The following is a 24,380-nucleotide window of genomic DNA, read 5'->3' as shown; positions in this document are numbered from 1 at the left end:
AATAGTTACTGTTTATCATTTCGCTAGCACACACACCTTCTCCCCGCTCTCGGCCGTCCCGTTTCCCTTTCCCCAGTCGCTCTCCTTTTTCTCTAGCTTCCCCTCAAGAGGGCACGCAAGCTCCACAGCTTGGCTGCCTCACTTCCGTTCGCCTTCATCCTTCCTTCTGCGCATGTGCCCCGCTCCTTTCCTGGCTGCCTTAACCCTCTAGGTGGTTTCGGGAAAGGTGGCACATACTGCGCCTGCGCACTCTCAGTCCGGCCCTCTCCGCCGTCATCCCCGGAAACGCTTCCTTCCCACGCAGCATCTACAGCCCTTCGGGTCGCTGGATCTTTGCCTCTCTAGGCCGTAGAGCCTCTCCTCCATGGTTCTGTCTGTCAGTCGGGCTTTGGGAACCGGCGGATGAGGCCACGCCACGCGCGGATGCTTCATCCTTGAGTCCGTCACCGGTGAGTGAACCCCAGAAGAGTGTGTGTGCGGCGGAGGCCGAGCGGCCGGCATGGGCAGGACCTCCCCTCACTCTGGGAATGGGTCTGTCCGCCCCGCCCTCCCCCCAACTCCCGGAATGGGCTCGCCCCTGGGTCCCAGTCCCTCCTCCAGGCCCGGCGGCGTTGCCAGGGCGACGGCCTGCCGGCTGAGGCCCGGCGTGTGTCCCCGCAGGTGGCGGGGCGGCCCGGGGCCCATGGCGCGGCGGTGCTGACCGAGGCGCGGGCGGCGGCCGGGCCGGAGGGCCGGCATGGCGGGCCAGTTCCGCAGCTACGTGTGGGACCCGTTGCTGATCCTGTCGCAGATCGTCCTCATGCAGACTGTCTATTACGGCTCGCTGGGCCTGTGGCTGGCGCTGGTGGACGCGCTAGTGCGAAGCAGCCCCTCGCTGGACCAGATGTTCGACGCCGAGGTAGGGTCCCCGGGCGGCGCGGGTGGGGTCTCGCCACACCGAGTAGCTCTGTGGACCGCGCTCCCGCTTCGTGGCCCTCGGGAAGGGCTTTTACCCTTCAAAGTCTCAGCTGCCTCATAGGTGACATGGAATGACAGACGACAGGCAGAGAGGTGAAAAGGAAAGGGCCTGGGTAGCATCGTAAATAGGCCTGCGTCCCAGGCCGCTCTATGGGTCTCCTCCCTGAGTCTCTGAATCCAGATTCTCAGAGCCCATCCTGGGGAGAGGAGTGGATGAAAAGGCATTCTTGGGGTTTCAGTGGAAACTGCCTAGCCTTTGGGTCATAGCTTCCATTTAAGTTCCACTTTACTTGCTGTGTGACGTGGGGCCAGTGTTACTTACCTCTCTGAACTTTCATGTCTGCAAAATCATGAAACTGTTATCGGAGAGCATGAATTTCAGTACAGAGATGCTGTACTTAAGAGTCCAATCTAGGCCCAGACATGTCAGCTCTGGGAACTTGGGGAACTTGCTTCACTTTTTAGAGCCTTTTTGTTTTCCGGAAAGTGGGCAGAATAGTCCGACCATGTCACTCTCAGTAAAACGTTATGAAGCCCAGAGGAGCCTAGAAATAAGTACTTTATAAAGTAAAGGAAGCTGCATCTGAGAAGCAGCTATTGGTGTATGGTAATGAACACAGGTCATCACCTTTGCTCAGCCAGGAGACCTGGCGGGATTTCTTGCCCCTGATGCATACTCTTTGCATAGCCTGTGGGCAATTTATTATTCTGATAGATGTAGTAATAATAACAGAGGCTTTTAGCATAGTGACCAAGATCTCAGGCTTAGAGGCAGACTCACCTGAATGAATCTCAAGGTTTTTATAAGGATAATATGAGATAATGGATGTCATGGGCCTTTCTCCGTAAGCTGAAAGTGTGGTAGAGATATTTGGTCTTCATTAGTGTGTGTCAAGGGTAGCAGAGGTTCATACCTACCAGGCACAAAGTAGTAACCTTGTAGGAGCCTTCATTCTAGGAAGGGCACGTGGAAATCCTAGGCTGTGTTGAAGAGTCAACTGATGTGCACAGCCTGAGTTCTAGGTCAGGGGTCAGCAAACCTTTTGGAAATGGGGAGGTAGTAAATATTTTAGGTGACAACTACTCAGCTCTGCCACCATAGTGCAAAAGCAGCCAGAGATGATAAGTAAGCGAATATCTGAGGACTGTGTTTCCATAAAACTTTATTTACAAAAGCAGGTGCTTCACCTGTGGGCCAATGGTTTGCTGAACCTCTTTTTCAATATATTGTATCATTTTGGGCAATTTAACTCCTTTGAGCTTTTATGTACTGCTCTGTAAACTAAGAATAGTAATTCCTTTCTTGCCTACTGTGAAGATCAAATGAGGTACCATAATGGATGTATAAAAAAGAACCTTGTTGGAAATAGTCTGTTGAACAGTCCAGTCAAAGTGGGCATTGTCCTTGTGTGCGTTGGGAAGAATGCTTGTGCCTTAGGAGGCCTGCTGGGATCCTAGAGCCTGGGGCTCTGCCAAGTCACTTCTCCAGCATATTTCCATTTGTGATTCCCCTCAGATCCTGGGCTTTTCTACCCCTCCAGGCCGGCTGTCCATGATGTCCTTCATCCTCAACGCTCTCACCTGGTGAGTATCACCAGTTTTATTATCCAGCTTTGGGGGTCTTAGCACTGGGACTAACTTCCTAAATTTGGACATGAGACATGCTGGCACTTGTTCCTAGGGAGTGTGGACTGAAGTGGGTGGCAGAGATCAGTTCTGGGATTAATTCTATCAGGGAACTCCTTCTGTTGCTGTTTTGACTTAGTTGCAAAGCTCTTGTCACTATGTGTGCTGCCTGCATGATAGCTTCCATCTCAGATTACTTTCCTGATATGGCATGAAGTGAGGAGAGGGTTAGACTGGGAGTCAGGAGAACTATCTATCCATCCTTGGTCCCTGTGCCATTGGCCTAGTTACTTCCCTCCTCTCTGAGCCTCAGGCTCCTTATCTGTACACAAGGAGTTGGACTCAGTGACATGTAAGGTCACTCATGACCACTGCCAGTCTCTTGAGAGGTGGTTTAGTGTAGTGATCGAGATCTCAGGCTCAGAGGCAGACTCACTTGACCGAATCTCAGCTTTACCACTTTGGACAAGTTAAATCTATCTAAGCCCCATTTCCTCAGGGGCTAATAACATTGCCTGCCTCATAGTTGTAAGGATCAAGTGAGTTAATTCACAGGAAAAACTTAGAATGATGCCTTGTACGTTGCTATTATTATTGACCTTACACTGGAATACTTGAATACTGCTAGGCTAATTTGGAACTAAATTTGTCTCCCACATATTTTCTGTTTGGCTTATACAGAGGTCAGCCCACACATGAAGTTTAACACATTTTTTCACTTAGTTGAATGTCAGTATGTTTTATAAAAGTGCAGATTTATGGCTTCTCTTGAATAATGGGAAGATGGATTGCAGGCTACCCTTCTAGTATGGTAATGTTTGCCTAAATGCAAGTAGCTTTTGTCTCCTATTAAGCTAGAACATGTATAGTTTTAGGATGCACCACCATTCCCTAGCTTCCTTCTGACAGTTGCCATTTATCATCAATCTCCTAGTTTTGTTTTCTTCTATTTAGTGTGATTCACTCTTGATGTTACCTACCAGGTTCCTTTAGGCATCTAATATTGTAACACTTGCTTCACACTTAACCTTGCTCGCTTCTGACCACTATGCTGCCATCCTAATTTTTCCCTATCCCCCAAATAACCTAATCTAAGGCCAGGACAACCCAGTGACAACTCACTGCTGTCCTCTCCCAACAGTGCCCTGGGCTTGCTGTACTTCATCCGGCGAGGGAAGCAGTGTCTGGATTTCACTGTCACTGTCCATTTCTTTCACCTCCTGGGCTGCTGGTTCTACAGCTCCCGTTTCCCCTCGGCGCTGACCTGGTGGCTGGTCCAAGCCGTGTGCATTGCACTCATGGCTGTCATCGGGGAGTACCTGTGCATGCGGACGGAGCTCAAGGAGATCCCCCTCAACTCAGCCCCTAAATCCAATGTCTAGAATTGGGCCCTTTGGACACTCTACTGGCACTTGGGCTCCCCAACTTGGGCTAGTCAGACCATCTGGATGAGGTCCAGCCCAGGTCTGAGAGGAACCCTGGAAATGTGAAGTCTCTGTTGGTGGAGAGATAGTGAGGTCCCGTCAAGAAGGCAGGTAGCAGTCAGGATCACAGCTGCAAGAATGGCCTCTGTCTGCTGAAGCCTTGGTATCTGGGAGGTCAGGAAGGGGACCTCTTTGAGGGTCATATCAGATTTGGAACCATGTCACTCTTGAGCCATCACACCTGTCACCAGCCTATTGTTTTAAAAAAGAAAAAAAAATCAAGGATATCTGATTGGAACAAACCACTCTTCTAGTCATCTGTCTTACCCCTGGACAGCTATTACCTTTGCCATGTTGCGGAACTACAGTGATTCTTTTTAGAACAACAGATTTCTGGAGCCATAGCCACAGAAAGAGATCTAGTGCAAAGTACTGTGCTACTGTCAGGGAGAGGGCGGCAGACGCAGACATCAAGCGCAAGGAGAATGCAAAGCCTGTGCCCTGTTACACACATACATGTGTGCACCCAAAAACCCATGATTAATTTCCTTCAAGTTCCCACTCCTGGGTCCCCACCCTGATGCCAGCCTTCCTCAAAGCAGTCATAGGACCCAGAGAAGAATCCCATCATCACTTCCAGTCTAACCCTCATATTGGGGTCACTGCCTGCTCTCTAGGAATGACCAGGTTCCCAAGCTCCTACTGGATCTCGGTACTGGCAAGAGTTCCTTTTTCCTGTATTATTTGGAATTCTCTGGTGGGAAGGGCATGGTGGGTGCCCAGCTTTAGGAAGCCCAACTTTCCAGCCCAGGCTATGCTGATAGTGCTGAGGCAGATAAAAATTTGCTGCTAAGATTTTTCTTTGGGGTAGAATTTCCTGTGAGGGGCTTGCAGCTCTCCTTCCTGTGTACAGAAATACAGTATTTTCCATGGTTCCGTCTGTACTTCCTTTGTAATGCGTGGTTGGAACTGAGATAGATGAATAGCTAGGCAAAGGATCTACAAAGAATTGTTAAGTTACCTTATCCTTTCCTGGACCTTCAAGTTATTCTTCCAATTGGTTAAAATATGAAACATGCAGGGAACTCTGCCTCACTCCATGTCCCCACCTCCCACACCTATAGCTCCTTTTACTATGCCTCTGGTTAATTGCCATGACTCTTGGGACTTCCCCCCACCCCCTCTTGCTGCTGATTTCTGAACATGTGCAACAGAGCAACACCATTTCTGCACTGAAACCATCAGTGTTCTTTGATTTCTCTGGATTTTGCCCAAGAAAGCTGTCAGGGTTTAGCTTTTCGTATTAGAGTTACGTAGAAAAGTTTTGTCTCTCTAGGAGCCTTTCTAGCCTCCTGGCTCTGAGCCTTGTGTAGGGAACCAAACCTTACAGGGGCAAACATGCTTGGGTGGAAGCTGGGAAAGTGCTAGAGTGAGGCAGCTCAAGAACTCAGAGTGCTGTGGCCAAAGTGGATGGAAGCAGCTTGTTACTGGGGCATAGTAATCCTGGCTGCAGGGTCCAGGAGGTAAGACCAGGGGTTGGTGGATTTCCCCCTAGAGACCACAAATTCTACAGGCAAGTGACTAACTTTTTGAAGGGCTTCAGACACACCCCATGTGGCAGCTCTCTCCCTTGATGAGCTGTGTGGCTGTTGCTGCCGCTATGGTTGGACCACCTCTTCAGGATTTCCTTTGAGGACTGGTGCCACTTTTTTTCTGCATATCTTCTGTGATGACATGTCTTTGTCTCTTGAGTGCTACTTTAACTTGGAAAATGCCCCAAATCAGGAGAACCAGTCCCCCTCTCAAGAATATTGTAACCAAGTTGAGTGACAGGGATCAAAAATATGTGACTTTAAGCCAGACACAGTGGTACATGCCTGTAATCCCAGCTACTCTGGAGGCTGAGGCAGAAGGACTGCAAGTTTTTAAGGCCAGCGTGGGCAACTTAATGAGATTTTAAGAAAAAAAAAATGGCTGGGTATGTAGCTCAGTGGCAGAGCATCTAGAAGGTGTGAGTCTCTGGGTTCCATCCCTAGGCCTTCCCCCCCCAAACAAACAAACAAACAAAGTCACCTTAAAAGAGTTTTACAATTCTAAGTAACAAAAAACAATTTCTGGAACTAAGTTCCAGAGGACTGAGCAAGGCAGTGATATGTTTGTCATCTGAATAATCTATTAAGTACTTAATAGATATCCAGGAGTGAGCTAAGGGCGATGTCTCCTTTCTCAATCTTCCCAACAACCCTCTAAAGTAGGAAATACCATCATCTGTATCTTATGTATGAGGAGACTGTTAAGAACTTACACAGGGTTACATTTTAGGAGCTGGCAGTATCAGGATTTGGGCTCTGGTAGTAACATTATTAAGCATCATTTTGATTGGTTGAACAATCACCTTATAAGCATACCTCACCATCCCATTGTTTTAAATACTAAGGATGAATAGTGCTTTGTAAACATTACTTTCTAAGAAAAAACTGATAGGCAGTGCACTAAATATGGCCAGAAGTTTCCCAAGTGGTTCTAGAAATGTAGAAAATGTCTTTATTTCCAAATTACAAAGGATAGTACCAAGGTCACAAAGCTATCTCCCTCCTATTTCAAGTTGATAATCATGACTTTCTACTTTCTAACCATTCAGAGAGAAAAGTGGACTGTTGCATAATTGCTTAGAATAGTTTATAACTCTGAAGGAGGATGGGAAAGGAGAAAGTGATGTCTGGCTCAGAGGGCACCTCTAACCCCTTGCTCTAGGCAACCCTGTCCAAATCTGAGTCAAATGGGAGCCAGGATGGTAGTCAAAAGATATCTGGGAGTGGAGATTGGTGGGAAGCTCCAGGTGTCCCTAAGTTCTGGTGGTACATAGCTCAAACAGGCTGTCCTAGAAGTTGAGTTTCTTGGTCTCCTTCCTCTGACTACCAGATCAGGGTGGCTTTTGGAGGGGAGAGCAGTCAGCAATCAGGTATGGAATATCTCCCTGTACCTGTAGCACAGGGATCATAGATACTCTGGGGCGGGCTTCTGGGAACCCAGAGCAGGAGGAGTAGGGGTGGACTCAGGGTACCAGAAGAGCCTGAGGGTTTAGAAGCCACATCTTGCTCAAGGAAGCTAAGCCATGTCCTGCCTCTGCCTGGGCAAGTCGGTGTTAATAAGGGTCCAGTGCTGGAAGACTTTAAAGAGCAGCAGTGGAGTGCAGGGTTAAGTCCTGGAATCCTCATTAATAGCTGTGAGATCTTGGGTAAGACACCCAACCTCTCACCTACCTCAGTTTCCTCATTTGTAAAACGAGGGTTAATTGTAGTCATCCCTCAGTGTCCATGGGAGATTGGTTTTAGGATCCCCAAGATTATCAAATTCTGAAGATGTTCATCTCTTTTACAAAATGGCTCAGTAAAAAAAAAAATAAATAAAGGGGAAAATAGCATATTATTTGCACATAACCTACATTCCTCCTGTTGTATACTTTAAATCATCTCCAGAGTACTTACAAGTCCTAATACAATGTAAATGTTATGTAAATTGTTGTTATACTATAGGGAAGGATCTGTACATTTTCTGTATGAACCCAGTATTGTGTTTTTCCCCAAGTAATTTTGGACTACAGTTGAATCCATGGATTTGTAATTAGTAGGCTATTGCTTACCTCTCCATTTTACATAAGTGGACAAAACTTTCTTCTTTTTTTTTTTTTTTTTTTTTTAATATTTATTTTTTAGTTCTTGGCGGACACAACATCTTTGTTGGTATGTGGTGCTGAGGATCGAACCCGGGCCGCACGCATGCCAGGCGAGCGCGATACAGCTTGAGCCACATCCCCAGCCCCAAAACTTTCTTCTGAGCCTGTGTTATCTAATGTTAGATAGGTGGCTGGCTTGTCTGTGATATAGGTGCCATCACCAAGTATTGAGTTGTTTGTGCCAAACCCTGCAAGTGGTTAATTTATATTCCTGTTTAATCTAATGAAACAGGCACCACCATTCCCTGCATTTTGCAGGCAACATTTGAAGATTAGGGAGTAAACAGCTTTCCCCAACAGGGGCTGCAGCTGTAGCTCAGTGGCAGAGTGCTTGCTTAGCACATGGGAGGCACTGGGTTCGATCCTCAGCACCACTTAAAAATAAGGCATGCTGTCCATCTGCATCTGCAAAAAACAAAACAAAATAAACCCCACAAACTAGCCATGTCTGCCTCAAAGGCCTCATCCTCTTCACATTTCAGTTGTTGAACTTACCTGGTCCGAATAATTGGGACAGTATTGGAATCCAGATGCCGCTTTAGCAAAATGTTGTGAATGTGAACATAAGTTTGGCTTGTTAACAATCATCTAGTTCTCTAAAAGCTGACAACATGCTTGAAAGCAAGAAAAAGGGTCAGTACTAGCCTCAGGGTTCATTATGGTAAAGGGCCCGGGAGAAAGTTTGGGGAGAGGCCAAACATTTGGTTCAATACCTAGCTTCATGTATTGGTCAATACCTATTCAAGCTGGCTTTACCTACCTAAGCCTGATCCACTTAAGACCCTCTGAAATGGATATTAGTATCCCTATTTTAAAAACAGTTGAAATAGTCTCTAAAAGCTCATGTGACTTATTAAACATCAATATAAGTTTAGATTCAAAAATTTAGTTTTCCCTCCTGTCCTGGTTAACTGTTTGGGAACCATTTGTGAGATATCTTCCTTCCCAAATCAGGATCTCACAGAACCCAGAAGAGCCTCAGACTAAAGTGGTTAAATAAGAGGGTTGTGGTGGGGAGATCCCAACTGGGATTGTGAGAAGCAGGTTGTCAGAGGCATAAACGCCAGGGGAGGTGGGGGTAAGGCTGTCAGGTACACTGCTGCTGGGAGTCACTCTTCCCCAGGACCTGCAGGTTTTGCTCTCCTGGCCATGCTGGATCCTGCCCTCAGCACACAGGCTTCCCTGTGCTGGGTGGCTCTTCTTGGGCAGGTGGGGACCAACTGCTTTCTGTGGAGCAAAGTGGGAGTTGCCAGTCTTGCCTAGGTCCACCCTATTTCTCCACTTGGGCTTCTACCTGGGGTCCCCTAGACTATGTAGGGAAAGGGGAGGAGCAGAAAGTGTTTGGGATTTCTGTTTGGGTGCATGGTGCCCTGACTGCCCACTGATGGCAGCTCAATCCTAAAATTCATTCAGAGGTTGATGGATCAGGAGCCTGGGAAGGAAAATTGAGTAAAGGTTATTTTCCAAGGTTGATGGGATTGATGGTGGGCTCAGGGAACAGAAGTGCAGACTACTGATGGAATGGGCTGGAGTAAAGCTGAGCCAGAAGAGGTTGCCCGGGAAGTTGCAGGGGTAGGGTGGGGTGGGGTATGCCCTGTAAGGGGGTGCTATGCTTAGATCTCATTGGGAGGTAGGAAGCCTGCAACTCAGGCTGAGCCGTTCAGGCTGGGCCACGGGTCCCAGATTCCAGATCCACGGAGACCCAGTGGCCCAGCTGAGCACTTGTTGAGAGGAGGGGCGGTAGCAAGGGGGTTAAGGGGGGAGCCCTCCCATAGGTCACTCTTTTCCAAAGGGAACTGCCCTGTCTTCTCCCGGCAGGGTTCCGCGCCTCTTGACGGCTGCGGTCCTCTCTGGGAGGCACCCTCCCTGCATAGTGTGCCTCCTGGGAATATGGAAGATTATAGCTTTTGGAGAAAAAAAAACTCCCTGGGCTTCCCTTTCCCCAACTGCGTTCCAGATCCTTTGGCTCCTATCAACAGAGGGCGACGCCCACCAGATGGATTCGACATGGCTTGGATTCAAGGACAGACTTGCCATGTCACTGGAGCAGCAGAGATGTGGTGCCAACTCCCTGTCTACCTGGTGTTTTCTGTTGTGACCCAGGTGGGCCATATATGGAGGTCCAGCCTTTCTTGACGCGAATGCACTGATAATCAGGGTGGTTATGGACTAGATGCTGGAACTGCTTCACTGCCCGGTGACTTCCAGGCCTTCTTTCTGCACCTTCCCACCCGTTTGGGAAAATGGAATGGGAGCAGCCTTCTGCCACTTCCTAGCTGAGTGAGTCGGAGCAAGTCCCTTTTTCTGTCTGGGCGCCAAGGTTTCCTCCAGCTTGCAGAGCCATTGTGAGGCACCTTGGGCCCAGGAAGCCCACGGCAAATGTCCTGCTCTGACTTCATAGAGAAGAGTGCTGCGCTCAGGAGACCCACTCGCAGGGGGGAGGGGAGGGGTGCAACCCCAGCTCTAGACTGACCTTAGGAACTTGGGGCTGGGCTTTGGGGATCCGGAAGTCGTGACACACACTCCCTTGGCCACCTTCAACAAGGGCCTTTTTTCCTCCAGCCTCCCAACCTCGCATGAACTGGCGGAGCCAGCGGCAGCATTTTTCGGTGCCATGTGGAAGATTTTATTTGTAGACTCGAAAATTTGCCCGCCCAACCCTCCCGTCCAGCTGATTGCGCCATCTCCGCCCTTTCCTCACACATCAGGCTCCCATCGGGTCACTCCACCTGCGTGCACAGAGACCTCAGTGTTAGGTGCTAAGATCGCCCCTAGAGGGCGCTGTTGCTTGGTAAGAGGGCACAGGGACAAGTTGGAGATGCTGGTTTGGCTGAAGGGGAAGCCTTCCTTTAGCTGGACCGCCATAGCTAATGGTCCCCTTCTTTCAATGGGGCCTCATTGATTCCTTGGAGGGATTGAAGTAATGTGTTCTTCCTATTTTCTTTTTATTTCCTTTTACTTTCTTCTCTTTTTTCTTAGTATTATTTTGCTAAGGAACTTAGAGTAAATTTCATTTGAAGCATGAAAAAAATCAAACAAATGGAGGGTTGATTTGGTAGGATTGGGGATGGGACACAGCAAAGCCCAATCTGGCCATGTTCCTCCATAAACTGGTTCATTTAAACCTCTATGAGACTGAGAGCCACAGCAATTCTAGGCCATCCCGAGGCCTCCTGGCAACAAGATGACCCACCTTGGAGCCTACACTTTCAGTGTCTTTCTTTCCCCAGAGCCCCTGGTTGCATTCTGAGAAACTTAAGGCCTGCCATTATCCTGATGTTTGGCTTGGTCAATGGCTTCCCCCTCTCTGGCAATAGAGACAAAGCCCCCAGCCCTGCCAGTCACTGTCCTTAAGACTTGGGATCCCAACTGGGCATGGTGGCACATGCCTGTAGGCCCAGCACTTGGGAGGCTGAGGCAGGAGGAATGCTTGAGCCCATTGAGTTTGAGACCAGCCTGAGCAACAGTGAGACCCCATCGCAAAAAAAAAAAAAATTAAGATTGAGGCTGGGCCCAGTGCTGCATGCCTGTAATCCCAGCAATTTAGACTAAGGGAGGAGATCACAAGTTTCAGTCCAGCCTGGGCAACTTAACTCCATCTCAAATAAAAATAAAGGGCTGGGGATGTAGCTCTGTGTTAGAGCACCCCGGATTTAATCCCCAGTACCACACCAAAAATTTAAAAACCTTAGGATCCTGAGCCTACTGACTCTAGGACTCTGCATCTGGCTCAGGGTGTGCACCTCCCTGTCACACCCACCTTGTATGAATGGTACATAGGCACCTCAAGTGATGCAGAGCAAAAGCGGGTACAGCAGCGCTTGACCCAGCGCAGGCTAGAGGGTCTGCACATGACGCGGGGCCCTGGGAGGTGGATTCGTCTGGGCAGCCCCTCAAACCAGATATTCTGGCCACCTGTATCCAACTGCTTCATGTCCCCCATAGGACTTCTGTGGTAGTGGGTTTTCAGGAAGATGACTCTGCGGCTCCCAGTAGATAGTTGCTTCCCCCGTGTTCCAGTGTTCAAGCCTTGACTCCTCGATGTCCTTGGGACCTCAGGCTCCACCTGATCTAGTGGCACTGTTACAGTTGGCTCCTTTTCCTTGTTCCTTTTCTCTGATGCTATCTCGGGCTTCCAGTCTTCGGCCCTTGTCTCCTTAGATTCCTCCGTAGACTCTTCTTTCTTATTCTCCAGTGTCTTCTCAAGGAATCTAGCTTCCTGGAGTTTTTCGTTATTCTTTTTCACTTCATTGCAGACACTGTCTCTGGCAGAGAGAGAAAAGGCTGTCAGCAGAGCAGGACAGGCTCTGGTTTCCTGGCCCTGTCCTGAGGAGGTTGCTATGCAGCCAACTCAGGGGATCCTGTTGAGAAAGAAAGCTAGAGAGGGGCTGAAAAGGAACTTGTCCATCACCCAAAGGCCTGTGCCTAATGACAGGGCGTGGTTATGTATTGGCAGAGGGATGGGAGAGCCTGGGAAGGCAGAAGGCACAACAAGTAGTTACAACATCTAGGAATACATGATGTGCGTCGACCACCAGGTTAGGATCCTGCCTCTGGATTTCAGTTGAGAGGGTGAACAGTCCAGAGGGTGTTTTTTGTTGTTGTGGTGTTGTTGTTGTTGTTTTTTTGTTTTCAGATCATGTCTCAAGAAACATTAGGGTTCTGAGGAGGTGTTTCCAAGGCCCTCACTGCCCCAGGGTGAGGACAGGATGAGGGCAAGATGTTCCCTAACAAAAATATAGTTCGGGCTGGGGATTGATATTGGAGAGGTTCCACTGCTTTAAAAAAAGTTGGGAAGCAGGCATGGTGGCACATGCCTGTAATTCTAGCTACTGAGGAGGCTGAGGCAGGGAATTGAAAATTCAAGGCCAGCCTCAGCAACTTAGGGAGGCCCCAAACAATTTAGCGAGACCCTGTCTCAAAATAAAAAAAGAAAAAGGAGTGGGGCTCAGGGGTAGGGCACTTGCCTGGCACCTGTGAGGCATTGGGCTCAGCACCACATAAAAATAATAAAATAAAAGCATTGTGTCCATCTACAACTAAAAAAAAAAATTTTTAAAAGGAACTGGAGGTTCAATCCCTAGTACCAAAATAATAATAATTAACAATAATAATAATAATAATACCAAAATAATAAATAAAGAAAGTTGAGAAACTGTGATGCTTCTGATTCTGTACTTCCTGGTTGCCTGCATCTAGGAGGCCAAATCAGAGGACCCCAGAGGAGGATTTAATCCCCAGGGTGTCTAATAGACTGGACCCCTGTAAAGCCCTATCATAGCCCATTGTAACCACGTGGAGAGGCAGGCTCGAGATAGCAGCAATACTGGTGATGTAATGGATGCTGTTAATTGGAGGCCCACTGTCAGGCCCAGAATCCTCATGAGACTTCTGCTAAGTATGAGGCAGTGAAGTAGCAGAGTAGCTTGTAGAGCAGAGGCTTTGGAGTCAGACAAATGAGGGTTCAGAATCTGCTCCTTCCTCTTACAACTATGGAACTAGGGTGAGAAATTTAACCTCGGCTTTATTTGTAAAGCTGAGATAATTCTGTGTACCTATTAGGATTCTTGGGAAGAATAAACTAAATGGGCAAATACTTGTGTAGTGCTTAGCACAGTAGCTGGTGTTAGGTACTTAGCAGGCACCTAATGTTAGCTTTCTTAATATTCTGATGTGACTTATGAGGAAACTGAGCCTCACCAAGATATACTAATCCTCAGACTTCTGGGGCCAGTCTGCAGGTGAATCTCTGGGCTGGGTTAATGGGAGGGAGAGGAAGAGTGACCCCACCCACTCAGTGCTGCAGGTGGTGCTTAGGTTCATAATTGGATGACTACAGCAGTGTTAGGGCCATAGCTTCAATATCAGATAGGAATGACTTCAAATCCTAGCTCTTCCACTCTTCAGTTCAGCTAAGTGAGCTAAGTCACTTCATCTCGAGTCTCAGTCCCCATCAGTAGTAAAACAGGTATAATAAATTCCTGTCTTAGGGAGCCTTTGAGAAAAATAGACCTATTCTCTATTTTCTTTAAATAGACCTATTCTCTATTTTCTTTAAATAGACCTATTCTCTATTTTCTTTAGCACACCCCTGTTCCAAGTAACGACAGCTATTGGGTCCACGGTGAGGGTAACGTGGGCTCACCCAGAGGAAATACGGAGCATCTTCGGAACTCTGAGCACTGAATTCCAACACCGTCTTGCTAGGCTATGCAGTTCTTGGATCCTGCGGTTGGAGCTCTTGAGTAGCTTCAAGAGTGACAAATTTCTTAATACCTGTTGGGGGCAAGAAACCAGAGAAACAGAAGCTTCAGCTCTCCTGGGATAGCCTTCCCGTGCCCCGCCTCTGGGTCATTCTCAGCTCAGGACTGGGTCTGCTGACTCCTCTGGGGCATGTGGCCTGGCAAGCAGGAGCAGCTCTGCACCTGGAATCAGGCTCCCTTAAACTGGGGTCAAAATGAGCTCTCACCATTTTAAGTCGGTTCCGCTCAATTGTTTTGCAGACAGGCTGACTTATCTTGTCTTGTAGTTTCTCATCTTGCATCTGAGGGAGGGGGAGAGAGAGAGAGAGAGTCAGCTAGTGCAGGAGGAGTCCCCCCGAATGCCTCCATTATGCCTCTCCATTTGACCAAATGTGGTTTGATCAGCCCCAGTCTGGCAGTTTTGTCACCCTGGTTTTGGGAGCAGAACTGGGGAGACCATTTTAACTCTCTAGATCTCCCTTCATCCTTCACCTTCCCTTCTCCCTAGGCTGGAAGGCCCCTGTCCTTGGTATGCCTGGACTCTGTTAAGGCCCCTTCTAGGGGCTAACTCCAGGGTCCAGTCCGAAGTCTGACCTTGGAAACCACTTTGTTCTTGGGCCCCTTTGCTGATGGACTCATGCTGGCGCTGTGAGGCCTCAAAGACTGAAGGAGCAAGACTGGTGCCAGGCACTGTCTGTGCCCTGCCCCTCGCAGTTCAGACAGCACTCAAGCCAGCATCAGATAGTGGTGCTGGAGCTCCCAGGCAGGGGAGCTGTGACATCACTGAATGTGACAGCAACAGGGCTGGGTCTCCAGGGAGTTTGTGTGGAGGGCAGGAGTAGAGGGTGGAGGATGAGAAGGAAACTCCCATCTGTGGAGAAACACACACAGTAGGGGACAGGCAGCTGCATACGTGATCATAACCTCCCTGCGAGGTAAGAGGATTATCCCCTCTTTTTAAATGAGGAGGCCAGGGTTCAAAAAGGTTCAAAATGGCTCAAAAATTTACAGCTCAATGATGGTGGAGCTGGAAACCTGACCAAGGTCTCACAGCTCAGGAAACCTGGCTTCTCAAATCATGCTCATCTATTCTATTGTGTCACTTGTGTTTTTTTTTTTTTTTTTTTTTTTTTTTAAGAGAGAGAGAGAGAGAATTTTTAACATTTATCTATTTTTTTTTAGTTCTCGGCGGACACAACATTTTTGTTGGTATGTGGTGCTGAGGATCGAACCTGGGCCGCACGCATGCCAGGCGAGCGCGCTACCGCTGAGCCACATCTCCAGCCCCAATGTGTCACTTGTGTTGACGGCACTTGCTACATGCCAGGTGCTTTTTTAAGTTCTGGAATAAAAGAAATTCATACTCTCAAGGAGTATACTTTCTAGTGGAGGAAAAACAAAACAATGTGTATGAGCATAATGTTTCATTATTTACCCATTGAAACAAAATATATGTGGTTGTGTGTTTATTATACATTTTGGATTTTATTTTTGGTACCAGGGACTGACCCCAGGGGCACTTAACCACTGAGCCACATCCCCCAGCCCTTTTTATTTTTTATTTTAAGACAAGGTCTTCCTAAATTGCTCAGGGTCTTGCTAATGCTGAGGCGGGCTTTGAACTTGGGATCCTCTTTCTTCAGCCTCCAGGGTCACTGAGATTAAGGAATGTGCCAACATACCTGGCTTAGATCATAGTCTTTTAATATTGAGGTTTATTTTCTCAGATTTTTTTTCTAGGTACAATGGAATAGTTTTTCTTTCTTTCTTTTTCTTTTTTTTTTTTTTGGTTTAATTTATATTATTAACATTTTCTCTATTTCTTTTTCTTTTTTGGTACTGAGGTTTGAACCCAGGGACACTTTACCACTGATCCTCAACCCAGCCCTTTTAGTTTTCTTTTTATTTTGAGATAGGATCTAGATAAGTTGCTTAGGGCCTTCCTAAATTGCTGAGGCTGGCCTTGGAATTGCAATCCTCCTATCTTAGCCTCCCAAGTTCCTAGAATTATAGGCCTGCACCACCATGCCTGATTTCTCCATTACTTTTTAATTTTTTTATTTATTTTTCTTTTCTTTTTTTTATTTTTATTTTTTGGTGCTAGGGATTGAACCCACGGGCACTTAACAACTGAGCCACATCCACAGCTCTTTTTATTTTCTATTTTGAGACAGGGTCTTACTAAGTTGCTTAGGGCCTTCCTAAATTGCTGAGGCTGCCTTTGAACTTGTGATTCTCCAGTCTCAGCCTCCCAAGTTCCTATCATAGGCCTGGGCACCACGCCCAGCTTCTCCATTACTTTCTTAAGGCTAGACCTCAGTCAATAATATTTTCTTCTGTAAATATGTTAGGATATGGGGGCCACAGAGTTATGGCCCCAAACTCAACTGCTCAATTCTGTTGTTACAGAGCAAAAGCAGCCATATGTAATAAGTAAGTGAATGGGCATGTCAGTATTGTAATAAAACTTTATTTGCAAGAACAGTCATGGATTTGATCCATGTCAATCCTAGTCCAGTCAACAACAATAAATTAAAAGCCAATTTGTCATGCTTACCTATTTCTGTGATATCAATACTCCTATCACATTTGATTTAAAGTTACCAGTTGAGGGACTAGGGTGTACCTCAGTGGTAGAGTGTTTGCCTAGCATACACAAGGCCATGGGTTTGATCCCCAGTGCCACAATGACAAAAACAACACAAACAAAAAACAAAGTTTGCTAAAAAAAATTTTAAATAAAACTAAAAGGGCTGGGTTGAGGATCAGTGGTAAAATGCCCCTGGATTCAAACCCCAGTACCAAAAAAGAAAAAGGAAAATAATAAAGAAAAATGTTAATAATGTAAATTAAACAAAAAGCTATTCCATTGTACATAGAAAAAATATCTGAGAAAATTTACTATCACTATTTATTATATCACTAAACTCAGAATAGGGCCAAAATGCCCAGTAGCATGCCATTTGATGCTCTATGTTTCTACTGTATATAAATAAGGTCCAGAAGATACACATGTAATCCCAGGCCTTGGGAAGCTGAGGTAGGGGGATTGCAAGTTCAAAGGTCAGGCTCCATAATTTAGGGAGGCCCTAAGCAACTTAGCAAGTTCCTGTCTCAAAAAATTAAAAGTGCTAGAGATATGGCTCTATGTTAGAGCACCCTTGAGTTTAATGCCCCCTCCCCCATATCCACCCCTCAAAAAAATTCTAAAAGATGGTTACAAAGGTTAGAAAGTGATGGGTTTGAGGATTTTTTTCACATTTTTAATATCATTTATGTAATTGTAAATTTCCATACTTTAATTTTTAATGATGTCCATGGTTAACAACTAGCCTGCAGAGTTTCTCAAGATGTAACAATTGACTTTTGTGAGCCTTTATGAGTCAGCCCACCACTGTTAGGTCAGATGGAAATAAGTGCTTGGAACAAAGTAAACAGGTTGAAGGGTACAAGGTGGGAAAGGTAGAGGGTTTGCTGCATTAAAAAGTGGTGTCAAGGGACTGGGAATGCAGCTCAGTTGGCAGAGCGCTTACCTAGCACATGTGAGGCACTGGGTTTGATCCTCAGCACCACATAAAAATAAAGTATTGTGCCATCTACTACAAAAAATATGTATTTTTAAAAAGTGTGGTCTGGAAAGATTCACCTACAAGATGAGATCTGAGTAGGACGTGGAGGAAAGAGGGAGAGGACAATGGTGGTGGCAGCAAGAGGACGATAAAAGCAAAGAGGAAGTTGCAGTGGGCTGGGGACAGATTGTGGCAGGCTTCGAAGGACAGTGGTAGCTCTGGAGCTCTGGTGCCTAGCTGGCTGCATCAGAGGGGTCCAAGAGCTTGTGAGAAACAGCCTCCCGGCACCAGCCTCCGTAGGCCGATCCAGCACCCAATCAAGGTTTGGGACCACTCCACACCGCTGATGGGGACAGAGGGTACAGGCACAGGAGTGCTTGGCTCTGCCTTTCAGGGTGACGGACCAAGCCAAGACTGTGGGATGTAGTTCTTCATAGTTTTACCTTTCCCAGAATGTCCCATAATTGGAATCCTACGGTAGGTAGCCTTTTTGGATTGGCTTTTTTCTCTTAGTAATCTGCATTTAAATTTATTTTATGCCTTTTCTTTCTTTCTTTTTTTTTTTTTATACTTTTAGTTGTAGGTGGACATAATACCTTTATTGTGTTTATTTTAGTTTTATGTGGTGCTGAGGATTGGACCCAGGGCCGCACACATGCTAGGCGAGTGCTCTACCACTGAGCCTCAGTCCCAGGCCTCTCTATGCCTTTTCATGGCTCATCAGCTCATTTTAGTGCTTAGTAATATTCTATTGTCTGGATTTATCACAGTTTATCTTTCACCTACTGAAGAACATCCTGATTCCAAGTTTTGACAATTATGAATAAAGCTGCTGTAAACATCTGTGTGCAGGTTTTTGGGTGGACATATGTTTTTGATTCCTTTGGATAAATACCAAGGAGTGCAACTGCTAGATCATATATTTAGTTTTCTAAGAGACCACCAAATTATCTTCCAAACTGGCTCTACCTGGTACATAATGCCCACCCATTTGCTTCCTTTCTGAAGTTGTGCCCACCTAAGCAGCTCATCAACAAAGGACCAGATTCTGTACATCCACAGTGGCTCCCAAAAGCAATTTTTCATAGTCCATCTTGTTTGATTCTTCTATTTACATGGGAAAAAAACAGCATTCATAATTCAGTAATGCACAGCTGGAAAATCTTGGGGATTAAATCTAAGAATCTTGCATGAGAAAATTCTACTCTTTAAAAAAAATGGTAAAATACACATAACATGCTGGGCATTGTGGTACAAGTCTGTAATCCCAGTGGCTCAAGGCTGAGACAGGAGGATTGCAAGTTTGAGGCCAGCCTCAGCAATTTAGCAAGACCCTGTCTCAAAATAAAAAAAAAAAAAAAAATAGGGCTGGGGATGTGGCTCAAGCAATAGAGTGCTCGCCTGGCATGCGTGCAGCCCAGGTTCGATCCTCAGCACCACATACAAACAAAGATGTTGTGTCCACTGAAAACTAAAAAATAATATTAAAAAATTCTCCCTCTCTCTCTCTCTCTCTCTCTCTTAAAAAAAAAAAAGAAAAGGAAAAAAAATAGAAGGGGCTGAGAATGTAGCTCAGTGGTAGAATGCCACACATCAAAAATGGTTATGATGGGCTGGGGATGTGGCTCAAGTGGTAGCGTGCTCGCCTGGCATGCGTGCTGCCTGGGTTCGATCCTCAGCACCAAATACAAAGACGTTGTATCTGCCGAAAACTATAAATATTAAAAAAATTTTTAAAAATGGTTATGATGGCAAATTTTGTGTTATATGATTTGTTTTGGATAGTTGGGGATTGAAGTCAGAGGTGCTCTACCTCTGAGCTATATACCTGACCCTTTTTATTTTTTATTTTGAGGCAGGATCTTGCTAAATGGCTCAGGAAAGCTTGGAACTTGTGATTCTCTTGCCTTGGTCTCCTAAATTGCTGGGATTACAGCCCTGTGCCACTGCACACCCAGCTCTTCAATGTGACCTTTTTTTTTTTCTTAATTTTATTTATTTTTTTGGTACTGGAGATCAAACCCAGAGGCATGCTTTCCCACTGAACCACATCCCATCCATTTTTATTTTTTCAGACAGGGTCATGCTGAGTTACTTAGGGCCTTGCTAAATATTGAAGGTAGCCTCAAACTTGTGATTCTCCTGTCTCAGCCTCCCAGGTTGCTGGGACATTAGGCATGTTAGGCCAGTGTTTGTCTTTTTGGGCCTGATTTTAATTCACTTAGCATAATGTCTTCAGAGTTCCTTCATGTTGTAGCTCATGTCAGAATTTCCTTCTTTTTAAGGCTGAGTAATATTTCTATTGTGTATATACCACATTTTGTTTATACATCTATCAGTCAAAGGACATTTGAACTGTTTCTACCTTTTGGCTAATGCTGCTATGAACATGAATATACAAATATCTCTTCCAGACCTTGCATTTAATTCTTTTGAGTATATACCTGGAAGTTGAGTTGTTGGATTATATGGTAATTCTATTTGTGTGTGTGTGTGTGTGTGTGTGTGTGTGATCAAACCCAGAACCACACACGCCAAGCATGCACTGTACCATGGAACTATATAGCCAGTCCAGTAATGCTGTTTTTAACCTCATAGTAACCACCACATTGCTTTCCCCAGTGGTAATCCATTTTATATTCCCACCAGCTGTGCACAGTGGTTCCAGTGTCCCCACACCCCCACCCACACTTGATATTTTCTGTTGTTTTTTTTTTTTTCAATAGTAGTCATCCTAATGAGTATGAGTTTCCACTCTTTTGTTGCTTCTCATAGTTTGTGCTTTTGTTCTTTAGGTTTTTTGAGGTATATTTTATTTTAGATACAGTAAAATACACCCTTTTTAATATGCCATTCTATAATTTTAAACAAATGTGTATTATTGTATAGCCACAACAATCAATAGAGAGAATGTTTTCATAACACCACTAAGTTCCTTCAAGTCATCTCTGTGTAGTTAACCTCTCCTCCCACGCCCAGCCTGGAAACAAATGATGTGTTTTTCAGTCCCTGAAACATTTGCCTTTTTCAGAAAATCATACAGAGTCATGCAGTATGTAGCCTTTTGAATTGGGATTACTTTCGTTCTTTCTTTCTTTTTTTCCCCAATACCAGGGATTGAACCCAAGGGTCCTTAACCACTGAGCCAAGTCTCCAGGCCTTTTGAGACAGGATTTCAATAGGTTGCTTACAGGCCTGTCTAAATTGCTGAAGCTGGCTTTGAACCTCTGATCCTCTTGAGCTGCTGGGATTTCAAGTGTCCACTGGGATTACTTTTATTTGAGGTTCACACATGTTGAATATTAATTATTTGTCTCCTTTCCTTATCGTAGTATTTCATTCTATAAATATATTTAATCATTAAAGGATATCTGGGCTAGTTTCTCATATTCAGTGATTATAAATAAAGTTAATAAACCCATTTGTGCACAGGTTTTTGAGGGAGTACAGGTTTTTACTTCACTTGGATACCTACCTAGAAATGGGATTACTAAGTCATATGGTAATTATATGTTTAACTTTCTAAGAAACTGCCAAACCATTTTCTGAAGGAGCTATACTAGTTTGTATTCCCACTAGCAATGTATGAGAGGACTAGTTGTTCCATATCCTTGGATACAATACACTTGGTATTGTTAGGTGATTAGATTTTTCTAGTAGATATGTAGTTGTATCTCATAGTATTGGTAATTTGATTTTACCTAATGACTAATAGTGTTGAGCATATATTCATGTGCTCATTTGAAAGTTGTCTTCTTTGATAAAGTGTCTATTCTTTTGCTCTCATTTGTGTGTCCCATCATCAGAAAGATCTCTCTGTGCTACCCCTGCCCCTCAGCCCACTCCTAATCCCTAGAAACCGATAATTATCTCCATCTCTATAATTTATTTCAATTTATTTTGTGAGCTGGGTGTGGTAGTGCATTCGTGTAATCCCAGTGTCTGGGAGGCTGAGGTGGGAGGAGTCTGAGTTCAAAGCCAGCCTTGGCAATTTAGCAAGGTCCTAACCAACTTAATGAGATCTTACCTCTAAATAAAAAATAAAAAAGGGCTGGGGATATGGCTCAGTGGTTCATCACCCCCGAGTGCGATCCCTGGTACCCAAAACCAACAAAAAGATTATTTTGTGAATGGACTCATGTAGTATAGGACTTCTGAGATTGTTTTTTTTTTTTTTTTTCAGCGTAGTGCTCTTGAAATCCAGGTTGCTGCATGTATTGATAGTTTATTCCCATTTATAAACTCAAAAAAACATTATAGAATCACAGAAGGTTTCCAAAAAATATAGAAAGAGATGTCCTGAGTACCCTTCACTCATTTTCCTTCAGTTGTAACATCTTGTGTACCTTTTGTGCTATGTCCAAGCCATTTGACAATTCATGTAGCCACCATAATCAAGATGCAGAACTATCCTGTTATTCCAAGGGTCCTTCATGCAGCTTACAGCCACAGCCAGTCCCTCCTTATCTCACTGCTAACCGCTGGCAGCCTCACTCTGTCTGTATAATTTTATCATGTCAAGAATATTATATGAGGGCTGGGGATGTGGCTCAAGCGGTAGCACGCTCGCCTGGCATGTGTGCTGCCCGGGTTCAATCCTCAGCACCACATACCAACAAAGATGTTGTGTCCGCCGAGAACTAAAAAATAAATATTAAACATTCTCTCTCTCTCTCTCTCTCTCTCTCTCTCTCTCTCTCTCTTTCTAAAAAAAATAAATAAATAAATAATATCATTTGACATTCCCACCAGCAATTTATGAGTGTGATATAACTTCTCTGCATCCTGACTTGCTTTTAGAATGGTCACTATATTTTTTTTATTTTAGCTGTCTAATAGGTATGTAGTAATATCTCATCATGGCTTTTTTTAAGCTTTTTTTTTTTATTGTAGGTGGATACAATACCTTTATTTTATTTATTTATTTTTATGTGGCACTGAGAATTGAACCCAGTGCCTTGTACATATGAAGTAAGTGCTCCACCACTGAGCACAACTCCAGCCCTCATCACGGCTTTAATTTGTTTTTAGGGAAATATTGACATGGAATATATTTGAATGTGTTTATTTGCCATTTCTGCATTCCCTTTGGTGAAATATCTGTTCATGTCTTTTGCTCATTTTCCAATTAGATTTTTGTTTACTGTTTTTTTAACTATTTAGTTTTGAGAGTTTTTTTTTATATTCCAAATATGAGTCCTTTGTAAGATATGTGATTTATAGATGTTTCTTCAAATTTGTATACCTTTTGTTTTCTTTTCTTGTCATACGGTGCAGTTAAAACTCCCAATACTCTGTTGAATAAAAGTAGTGAGAGCAGATATTTTTGTCTTGTTTTTGAAATATAAATCTGAGTACACACAGACACATACACATGCATGCATGTGCACATATATTTGGTACTGGGTATTGAACCCAGGGCCCTTTACCATGAGCTACATCCCCTAGTCTTTTTTACTTTTATTTTGAGATGGGGTCTTGCTAGTTGTTGAGGGGCTTGTTTATGCTGAGGCTGGCCTTGAACTTGGGATCCTCCTGTTTCAGCCTCCTAAGTTACTGGGGTTTCAGATGTGTACCACCGTACCTGGCTTTGTTCTTGCTCTTAAGGGTAAACAATCTTTCACCATTAAGTATAATGTTAGCTTTGGGGGTTTTTGTAGGTGGTCTTTATCAAGTTCAAATTCTCTATTCCTAGTTTCTTGAGTTTTTTAAAATATTTTTTTTAGTTGTAAATGGATACAATACCTTAATTTTATTTATTTTATTTTTATGTGGTGCTGAGGATTGAACACATTGCCTCAAACATCCTAGGTGAGTGCAATATTCAACCAGGCTTGCATTCCTGAATAACTCCACTTCGTGTTGTTTGTTTTATGTATTGCTGGACTCAGTTTGCTAATAGAGTAGTTCCCTCTCCACCCCTCTCCATTCACTTTTTTTTCTGTGGTTTCAGTTATCAATTTAAGCCTAAACTTAACTGTGTTACAAAAATATTAAATGGAAAATTCCAATATAAAAATAAGTTAAATTATCAGTCATTCTGGTAGCATGAAGACCAGGTGCCGTCGGGTTCCATCTGCACAGAATGAATCATCCCTTTGTCCAGCATATTTACACTGTGTATGTTTTCTGTTCCTTAGTCACCTAGAAGCCATCTCAGGTATCAATAAGATCAACTATCTTGGTATTGCTTGTGTTCAGGTAACTTATTTTACTTAATAATGACCCCACAGCACAAGAGTTGTGATGCTGGCAGTTCAGATCTGTCTATTTTGAAAAGAGAGGGGGAGAGAGAGAGAACAGATATACAACATTTATTGTAGCATATTATATTTTATTAGTTATTGTTAATCTCTTATTGTGCCTAATTTATAAATTAAACTTTATCACTGGCATGTTTGTATAGAAAAAATATAGTCTATATACAGTTTCAGGCATCCATTGGGGAGGTCTTGGAATACATCCTCCACAGATAAGAGGAGACTACTGTATTCTGTTGAAGATTTTTGTGGGCTATTTTTATGAGGGCTATGGGTCCCGGTTATATGGTACCTTTGAAATGGCATAGTTCTATATAAGAGTGGATTTAAATTAGTTATAAATGTATATTGCAGACTCTAGGACAACCATTTAAAATTTTTAAAAACAAGTGTAGTTGCAAGCTGAGAGAGAAAACAGAATTATGTAAAAAATGCTCAATTTTAGCTGGGTGAGGTGGTGGCACATGCCTTGTAATCCCAGTGATTTGGATCCCAAGTTCAAGGCCAGACTAAGCAATTTAGTGAATTGACTCAAAAATCAAATAAAACAGCTGGGGATTAATTCC

General features: G+C 44.5%; 2 protein-coding genes across 2 annotated transcripts; one reads left to right on the top strand and one right to left on the bottom strand.

Moving 5' to 3' along the window:
* Positions 1–208: 208 nt before the first annotated feature.
* Sys1 (SYS1 golgi trafficking protein) lies at positions 209–4,939 on the top strand. Its single transcript, XM_026408305.2, has 4 exons — positions 209–449; positions 661–898; positions 2,474–2,541; positions 3,725–4,939. Exons 2-4 carry the CDS (start codon positions 737–739, stop codon positions 3,963–3,965), a joined length of 471 nt encoding a protein of 156 aa, XP_026264090.1. The 5' UTR covers positions 209–449; positions 661–736; the 3' UTR covers positions 3,966–4,939.
* Positions 4,940–11,356: 6,417 nt separating this feature from the next.
* Tp53tg5 (TP53 target 5) lies at positions 11,357–14,624 on the bottom strand. Its single transcript, XM_026408386.2, has 4 exons — positions 14,580–14,624; positions 14,213–14,287; positions 13,889–14,019; positions 11,357–12,008 (listed from the first exon to the last, which is right to left on the bottom strand). The coding sequence occupies exons 1-4, from the start codon at positions 14,622–14,624 to the stop codon at positions 11,474–11,476; spliced, it is 786 nt and encodes a 261-aa protein (XP_026264171.2). The 3' UTR covers positions 11,357–11,473.
* Positions 14,625–24,380: the final 9,756 nt, after the last annotated feature.

Source organism: Urocitellus parryii, chromosome 6, assembly GCF_045843805.1.
Source record: "Urocitellus parryii isolate mUroPar1 chromosome 6, mUroPar1.hap1, whole genome shotgun sequence".
Taxonomy (NCBI): domain Eukaryota; kingdom Metazoa; phylum Chordata; class Mammalia; order Rodentia; family Sciuridae; genus Urocitellus; species Urocitellus parryii.
Note: the sequence above shows the minus strand (reverse complement) of the source record. Positions and strands in the feature narration are given on the sequence as shown.

Excerpts from the sequence above, each read along its gene's own strand:
- Sys1 (XM_026408305.2), top strand. The coding sequence starts at position 737 with ATGGCGGGCCAGTTCCGCAGCTACGTGTGGGACCCGTTGCTGATCCTG. Across the intron at positions 899-2,473 it reads ACCAGATGTTCGACGCCGAG|ATCCTGGGCTTTTCTACCCC; the intron begins GTAGGGTCCCCG and ends GATTCCCCTCAG. Across the intron at positions 2,542-3,724 it reads ATCCTCAACGCTCTCACCTG|TGCCCTGGGCTTGCTGTACT; the intron begins GTGAGTATCACC and ends CTCTCCCAACAG.
- Tp53tg5 (XM_026408386.2), bottom strand. The coding sequence starts at position 14,624 with ATGAGTCCATCAGCAAAGGGGCCCAAGAACAAAGTGGTTTCCAAG. Across the intron at positions 14,020-14,212 it reads AGCGGAACCGACTTAAAATG|GTATTAAGAAATTTGTCACT; the intron begins GTGAGAGCTCAT and ends TGCCCCCAACAG. Across the intron at positions 12,009-13,888 it reads ATGCTCCGTATTTCCTCTGG|AGACAGTGTCTGCAATGAAG; the intron begins GTGAGCCCACGT and ends TCTCTCTGCCAG.